Raw genomic sequence first — 8795 nt, forward strand, 5'->3', positions numbered from 1 at the left:
GGAAGTTAATATTATAATGCAATAAGTTTGATAAAAAAAATCGTTTATTGCTAATTTTCTGATATTTTAAAGTCACACATAGGTGCTATGAAAAGGTGTTTCTTTGTCTTTGTTATGTTAGTAGACAGCTTCATAGATGGGTTCACAAGCAAGGACACCTGCTGATTTAAAGATGGGACCAATTTACTGTGATATGCAATAAAATATATGGTTATTAAAGTTTAAAACACAAACAATATATTAAGCCACATTTAAAATGCTTCATAGCTTCTTGTCTTTTGTAATTCAACAAGACAGAAATAATTGTGCCAGCCAACTCAGAGACGGATGCAGAGTCAGACTCACAGGTGACACAGACATAATATTGGAATATAAGAAACCTACAAGAATTAAAAATCAATCAATCAATTATTTCAAACACAACTTTTAATATCTAAATTTGATTCAGCTGTTTTTGAATGAGGGTAATCACTGATACAGCAGATAGGGAAACCATGCAGCCATCCATCAGTAATCCTGTCAGGTTAACAGTTTGGATGTCCAAGGATCATACTTTGAACAATATAATGTTAGCATTTGCAGTTTAAAAAAAATTATAATTCTGGATGGATGGATCGATAAATATATTTGTACATATAAAGAAAAGGATGGCCAGTCTTCTTAATTGAAATTGTGTACATACCAGGGATGCATGACATATTGCTGTTGACATGTCTATCAACTGTTATTAGTCTTTTTTTTATTTTAAATATACATTTTCTAAAATCTTACTGGTGATTTTGAGCACTTAATTGTTTAATAATTTACTAAAATATATCTGTCTAACTATCTATATATATATAAATATCAGTGTATTTTGGTACTGTTGGGTTCTTTAGGAGTATTGAATCCATATGTTTGGAGTCATTTTTTGGAAATCACAAAAACTATTCAAAGCAGCAGCATAAGTGTAGATGCAGCAGCAACAACCCTTATAATCCCCACCGACTTTCATCACAAAGGTACACCTTTGATCTTTACATTTCTATTTCTTTCTTTCAAGTTTCGTGGATCTTACTTTTCATTGAAAGAGTATGACAAATCCAAATGCTAGTAGTGGCTAGAAGTGCCAGACAAAACTAAACTAACTCGCCTAAAGAGGAATGCTTTTATTTTGAAACTGCACATAGCTGTTGGAGCTTAGGACTTTCTAATAATCAGGATGTAGCTGCCTTAGCATTCATAAAAGAACCGCCCACAGTTCTCTCTCATATGTAAACTATTTACATATAGAGGTTATTGTTTTCTGACCCATTTAGAGGCAACTGAACGAAGCTAAGCTAAATAGTTAGCCAGTAACTCACCATATTGCGTCGGGACGGGGTCGGGCTGGAAAGTAAAGTGAGCTGCATGTCTTCGCTGGGTCTTTAAACGGGAGTTGCAGCCCGAAGACAGCGTCAGCAAAGCATTTCCAATGCAGCTTTGCTTCCCGGTTCCAACACTGGAGATGGGAAGTGTTTGGTGGGAACCACGGATAAGAAGCCGAGCAGCAGCGGCCGCCATCACTGTTGTTATCAGAGAACAGGAAGGGCAACGATTCAAAGCTCGAAGATCGCCTAACAAAATAAAAGGCTCCTTCACTTCGCAAGGAGAACCTGTGGTTAACTTATATACTACTAAGCTCGTCATAAAGAAAAATAAATCTTCGCATCTTAAAATCGTTAAATATACATGTATACAATACATAATAATATGACTTAATACATAGTTCTCAACAAATAATAACATTTAATTCGAAAAAAAATTAATAAATTGCAGAGTGGGCGCTCCCTATTTTGTCTCCCGTCGCAACGTCAACACATGTGAGCGGAGCCAGGCTGTGATTAGTCTAAAAAGGAGGCGGTTTCAGCCAATGGCCTCAGCGTTCAGATTTCAATTGGTCAAACCACATTCTGGGAGAAGTTCAATGGATTGGCACCTAAAAACTGTGGAAGCCCGTTACCGCCACATGAAAGTAAAAAATGCCAGGTAGAAATCATAATTATGAGATACAAAGTCATAATTTCGACTTTCAAGGTCATAATTATAAAAAAAAGTCAGGATTTTAAGTTGTAAAGTCATAATTATTAGTTACAAAGTCCTAATTTCAACTTTCAAAGTCATAATCATAAACAAAGTCATAATTTTGAGTTTCAAAGTCATAATTATGAGATTCAAAGTCATAATTATTAGTTACAAACTCATAATTTCGACTTTCAAAGTCATAATTTTTAGAAACAAAGTAATAATTATGAGTTACAAAGTCAATCATAAACAAAGTCATAATTTCGACTTTCAAAATCATAATTATGAGCAGAGATGGCAAAAGTACTCACTTTCCGTACTTGAGTAAAAGTACAGATACTTGTGTTAAAAAATACTCTGGTAAAAGTGGAAGTACTGATTAAACTTCTTTACTCAAGTAAAAGTAACAAAGTACAGGCTTGTAAATTTACTTAAAGTATAAAAGTAAAAGTAGAAACCACTTTTCATGCCGTTGCCTACATTTTAAATGGATGTCTGCCAATAGGACTAGATCTCCGTTGTGTTCATTTTCAATCATCTCGTCGTCCATACTACTATGCTAACGCCACCGCCACCAAGCTGCAATGATTTGCCGCCAATGAATACCGCCGAATCTGTCGATTCATCTTGTAGCGGTGCGTCAAATGCAACGTAGATTCCCATCCAATTAGATTGAATTTGGTATTGATGACGTGAAAAATAATAACGGTAACTCCATTGAAATGATTCAAAACTAAAGTAACGAGCCAATTTTTAAAAATGTAAGTAGTAGAAAGTACAGATATTTGTGTAAAAATGTAAGGAGTAGAAGTAAAAAGTCGCCATAAAAATAAGTAGTAAAGTAAAGTAAAAATATCAGAAAAATCTACTTGAGTACAGTAATGAAGTATTTGTACTTCGTTACTTCCCATCTCTGATTATGAGAAACAAAGTCATAATTATGAGTTACAAAGTCATAATCATAAAGTCATAATTATTAGTTACAAAGTCATAATTTCGACTTTCAAAGTCATAATTATGAGTTACAAATTAGATTAAAAGTCATAATTATGACTTTGACACTCGAAATTATGACTTTTTAACTCATTATTATGACTTTGTATATAATTATGACTTTGAATGTCGAAATTTTTATTTTGTATGTCATATTTGAATGTCGAAATTTTTACTTTCTCATAATTATGACCTTGACAGTCGAAATTATGAGTTTGAATCTCATAATTATGACTTTTATTTGGCATTTGTTTATTTTCATGTGGCGGAAACGGGCTTCCATAGAAGCTGACTACATGGTGAATTAAATATCAAGTCAAAAGGATCACTGATATAGTGAAGACCTTACGAATATCTATCGAAAAGTAGTTTGAGTTTAAAATGTATCCTTATAACTGGGTCGATCATTTTATACAGTTGCAGGGGAAATCTTGAGTTTAATTATCAAAGAGCTACGGTGGATAAAGTAGCCTAAATTAGTATTTAAGTAAGAATGACACTATTTCATCACATTGTTACTCACGTAAGAGTACAGGGTAGCCATGCAAGAAATTCCTCAAGTTAAAGTAAATAAAACTAAACCGATATTCAGTATCAAGTCTACCCAAGTACTAACTCCTTATAACATCTGATTTACTGTTTAAAATTAGCTAATAAGACAGACCAAAATGTAAATTATAAGCAACTTCTGGTAGAATTAGCAAATAACTTTACATTTAGTAACTTACAATACTATAAGCAGGGGTAGACTTATCATGTAGTTAAAGTAGGCAACCACCTTGGGCCCCCAATCAGCAAAGGGCCCCAGGTGGGATATTTACGTATTCATCTTTACAATAAAACAAAATATATGATTTTGCATCAAAACAATGAAAATAAGTAAGACATAATACAAAATAAGTTTCCACCTTCCCCTTTCCAAAAATAGGAATGGACTAATTCTTCTCATCACGTAAAACAGTCAGAGGTGAGGTGTGCAGATCAAGCAAGTAGCGGGAGAGATCAGGAAGTAGAAAGATAAAGCATAACCATAAAAATATATCTTGTTTGATTAAAGACAATTTACACCAAATTGTTTATTGTTGAAACAAAATGTAATAGTATGAATATTATTTCATTATGAAACTATTAAAGGTATATTGGGTATGTTTTCTTCATAGGGATATTTGGATATTTTATTTCTTTGTTCCCTCCTTCAAGGAGTTAAAAGCCACAACCTCTCTACCATTCAGCATGTTGCCGATTCAGACTCATCACCCATTTAGTATTAAGCACTGGGGTACACGGCCGTAAATTTACAGCTCCCATATGGAATCAGACCTGAACCTTCAGAGGCAAATAAATGCAGTTATTGAGTCAGCATCTCCAGGATTAAAGGACTAATGTCCAAGAAGGATCTAGAAAAACGCGTTCATGCATTTATCTTTAGTAGAATTGATCACTGCAACAGTGTCTTCATAGGTTTGCCTAAAAAGTCCATCAGACAGCTGCATCTGATTCAAAACGCTGCTGCCTGTGTCCTCACAAGAAATAAGAAAGTAGAGCACATGAGCCCGTTCTGAAGTCCTTTCACTGGCTCCTTGTAGCTCAAAGAATAGACTCTAAAATCCTTCTTATAATAAATCGCTGAATAGGCAATGTATAAATGTTAATAGTGCCAAAAACCTCCACTGACAATATCTAATCCTTACTGTATTGGTTCACCGGATATGAAGTTAGATTTTTGGATGTTTACTGAAAGGAAAGGCTAATTTTACATGATACATGTGTGGTTTTATTGGAGAACTTTTATTCAAGACTAGCTTGTTCTTTATTCAGTGAAGTTCTCTTTTAATAATTAATTTAATCCTCATTAGACTCGTAGTATTTGCCTTATCAGGCCTCTTTTGTACAGCTAGTGTCTTATACAGAGAATCAGAGCCATGGAGCAGCCTTCCCACATCAATCCAAGAGGTTTCCAAACAGTTTAACACAGAATAAAACAGTTATAAATGCACAAACTTTAAATGGTTTTTATATGAAGAAATGTATTTTTTAAATATAATAACAAATACATGTTTTTAAATTGTTAAATGTAATCATTCCTATTTGGATTGCAATTTATTAGCCCCCTTGAGGGTTTTTCAGCATTTCTCCATTACACTTTTTTTTGTGACACATAACACTGTTTTTTTGTTGTAGTTGCGAAAACAAAGAAAAAAAATAAGTTTCTAACTGTAGACATCAGCCAAACATTTCACTCAGCAGTAATTATGTTTCATAAAGATTTTATTCAGGTACATTGACGAAATTTTGATTTCAGAAGTGGGGGGTAGGCGAAGACTTTTTAATATAACTATCTTCAGCAGTGCACCAGGAAATAAAAAACACAGAAAGATCAGTTTTAGCATAACTTTCTTTTTTTTAAATTGAGGATTATAAATATTAGAGAAAAAAAAAACACATTTGGTGTAAAATCCAAGCTTATAACAGGACTGATTCCAAATCAAAGTGGTGTAAGCAAGTTTCAGGTGCAACCGGCAGCTTCATGTGCAGCATCAGGGAGGCCTAGTTTCTTAATAAGTCATCTTCTCTGGCATCTTGGCTGTGCACCATAGAAAGGATTTGTCATCCCGGGTGAGTCATTGCCTGGATTTCTGTGAAACTTTATATTCACATCATGAAAATCAGGCTGTTAAATGTAAAAATTGGCAAATATATCTATATCTGTATACGGTTCTTGCCTGCTGAGAGGGGGAAATCTTACACTGAAGCCACACCGACAAGCAATTAATGGTAAACCAGCAGAAAAAAAAAACACTAAATAATAAAATCTAACATTGATCAAGTAAAAGAGGGAATCTATACGAGACTGAAAAAATGGGACTGCTACAAAGTCTTATTTAAGCAGAAAATACCTTTTAGGTATTTCTGTATATTTAGGGCTACATTTGAGGATTTTCAGCATTTTTAAAGCAGAGTTCTGACCAAGCTCAGAAAACAGGATGCTTTCACTCGGACGGATCAATTCAGGTATCATGATGCAACTGTGGCGTCAGCTTACAACTTTATTGAAGCCCAGATATTAAGTTAAAAAGTCCAACTAACCTGATTAAATGTTTGGTGTTTTATTTTGAAAAGTCCTCCTTACTCCTGAGGGGCAGGACATTAATATGTAGTACAGTGATTGTGATGACACTGCACATTTACAGGCATTAGCTTTAAGCAGCTGTGAGAAATAAACAAAGCAACTGACTGGGTCACAGTGTGTTTATTTGTCTAAATGATAATGAACATGTTTACAGTAACTTTTGCTTTACTAAATAAAAAGGACTGAGGATAGAAACAGTTTTTTTTTTTCATTCAGACATCCTATAACACAATACTTTAATAGTGGTCAAAAATTATGAGAATGAAATAACACAATATAAACAGGAACTAAAAGAAGAAGAAAGGTTTCGGGACAGTTAGGAAGAAGACTTTGCACATTCTGTGACATCAAGCCTCCTGCCGCTCCCGCATCTTTTTGCCAGATTCTGCAAAGGAACAAAACAAATGAGTGTTTGATGATTCAGGGGGAAATGATGTAGAGGATAAAACACAATAAGTTTTACCTCTGCGGCTCGGACGATGCTGTTTGGAGACTGGAGTGCTGCCAGGTCCGTTAGGATCCTTTTCAGGTCGATGTTGGACGGAGTTTCTGACAGAAGGAAAGGAACAACAGGTCAGTTTCATACAGTGATCAACGAACAAACTGCCTTTATTTATTTCAGCTCATCTGTACCTGGTTCAGGAGATGGTTGCGGCTTTAGCTGGAGGTACGGATGCACCAACAGTTCTGCAATAGAGATTCTCTCTCTTGGGTTTCGTATCAAGCACCTCTGAAATATAAAAAAAATAAAATAAAATAGAATAAAGCTGAAGGAACATCACCATGGAAACATTCAAACTCTCCCAACCGTGTGTTTTATAAGAGCTTTACTCCATGCGCAGTAGTGCATCTACAAAATTCAATAAACTTTATTTGCATTCCACAAATCAAGCCCATATATGTCTCACCTTCAAAACGTCAAGCAAATCCTTCTCTTCGATTTCAGGAAACTCAATCTTATGAGAGGGATCGATGATGGCGTGCAGCTTGACGATTTGGTTTGTGATGCTCTGGAAAGGGGTTTTCCCATAAGTCATGGCGTAGAGGATGCATCCAAGGGACCACACGTCACCTTTAGGGCTGATCTGTACAAAACCATTATTATTCCCATGTTTGATTTTTACTTCACACCTAAAATCAGCCAAATAAAGATTGATACCTTTGAGCGAGCTTTTCCTGGTTGAGATGAAGTGTCCTTGATGGCTTCAGGAGGCATGTAGTTCAGGGTTCCAACCTGTAGTATAAAAAAAAAAAAAAAGCATTGAGCCATTTCTTTTAATTCCTGATCGTATTAATTTGGCCCATGAATTCTGCATCATGTTTCTCTTCAAAATAAGTTTCTAACGTCTCCTTAAGATGCTGTTTCATCCTGTACATAATCGGAACTTTCAGACGGTGGATTAAACAGACAGAAATATCACCTACTTGGGAATTTTTCATAATGCTTGTTTCGTCGGGCTGGATTCTGTTGGCGATGCCGAAGTCGATCAACTTCAGCGAAGCGTTGACTATGACAAAATTAGCTGGTTTCAAGTCACTGTGGACGATACCTTCACAGAGTACATAATTTATAGGTTAAGATTACAGTGAAAAGACAAAAACAGGGCAACAGAAGCTGAAAATAAGAGAGAGAGGAGAACCATGTTGGTGGATAGTGTGGACGGCCTCCAGCATGTTCTTCCAGTAGAATTTCCTCTCTAGCGGGTTGACAGTTTTGCGGTTTCGTAACCAGGTGTTCAAATCCAAGCTCCCGCACTCCATCACCATGTAGATGCAGTTGTTGGTTATTTCACTGCAAACAAACATGCAACCATCAGAACTCTACAGCAGAGTAAACAGAGCAATCAGTGCAGATAAAAGGTAAAATGGAGGATATGTAGAACAACAATCTTGTGATTTCTTCACACAGTAGAAACCAGTTCCACCTATGATTCATCAACAGCTGTGAACTTACTAATCGTAGAGCTTTATGATTTGGTCGCTGAACTGCTGCAAGTGGTTCAGGTGCTCGATTTCATTTTTGTAACTTTCTATGGTCTGAGCATCCGCGACCTCCAAATCCACATACTTCACAGCAAACAGCCTCTTCTTGTGATCGAGCACCTGGTAGACCTGGGAGAAAAAAAAAAGAAAAAAAGTCATAAAGATCGACCCAACTTCAGATGAGTTATGTTTTACAATCATCTTTAATTAAATGTATATTTTTTACCTTGCTGGAGCCGCCACGACCAATCATCTTCAGGATGAAGAACTGATTTCCTTTTATGGTGATTGATTCGTTTGAAATGGAACTGAAGGGAGCCTTGAAAAGAAAACAGTCCATATATGTTATATTTGAACAGTCTAGAACAGGGGTCTTTTCGAGGCCAGGGACCCCCAAACTGATGACAAGATGGAGTGGTGACCCCCAAATTTTATTTTTATATATATATATATATATATATATATATATATATATATATATTAGAGTTGTCAGAATACTAAAGTTTTCAACTTGATACCGATACTAAGTAAAATATTCGATACTCAATATCATTTTCAATATCACAAGGATAAAAACAACGACTCCAAAATTTTTTCATTAATAATAAATACAATAAACAATATTTTGAGGTTGTATGCTGTGCAC

General features: G+C 35.3%; 2 protein-coding genes across 2 annotated transcripts in view; both read right to left on the reverse strand.

Moving 5' to 3' along the window:
* bckdhb (branched chain keto acid dehydrogenase E1, beta polypeptide) overlaps positions 1-1587 on the reverse strand; it is a 40779-nt gene extending 39192 nt beyond the window's left edge. The window contains exon 1 of the mRNA XM_015393565.1: positions 1344-1587. Within this exon, the coding sequence (XP_015249051.1) occupies positions 1344-1542 (199 nt within the window). The 5' untranslated portion in view covers positions 1543-1587. The remainder of the gene's footprint in view (positions 1-1343) is intronic.
* Positions 1588-6271: 4684 nt separating this feature from the next.
* ttk (TTK protein kinase) overlaps positions 6272-8795 on the reverse strand; it is an 18102-nt gene continuing 15578 nt past the window's right edge. Inside the window, exons 17-25 of the mRNA XM_015393562.1 lie at positions 8376-8468; positions 8121-8278; positions 7807-7958; positions 7592-7716; positions 7326-7400; positions 7075-7251; positions 6800-6896; positions 6630-6715; positions 6272-6551 (exon numbers count right to left, since the gene is read on the reverse strand). Coding sequence (XP_015249048.1) covers positions 6483-6551; positions 6630-6715; positions 6800-6896; positions 7075-7251; positions 7326-7400; positions 7592-7716; positions 7807-7958; positions 8121-8278; positions 8376-8468 — 1032 coding nt within the window. The 3' untranslated portion in view covers positions 6272-6482. The remainder of the gene's footprint in view (positions 6552-6629; positions 6716-6799; positions 6897-7074; positions 7252-7325; positions 7401-7591; positions 7717-7806; positions 7959-8120; positions 8279-8375; positions 8469-8795) is intronic.

Source organism: Cyprinodon variegatus, unplaced genomic scaffold (genome assembly GCF_000732505.1).
Source record: "Cyprinodon variegatus isolate N-32 unplaced genomic scaffold, C_variegatus-1.0 Scaffold648, whole genome shotgun sequence".
In the NCBI taxonomy this organism is placed as follows: Eukaryota; Metazoa; Chordata; class Actinopteri; order Cyprinodontiformes; family Cyprinodontidae; genus Cyprinodon; species Cyprinodon variegatus.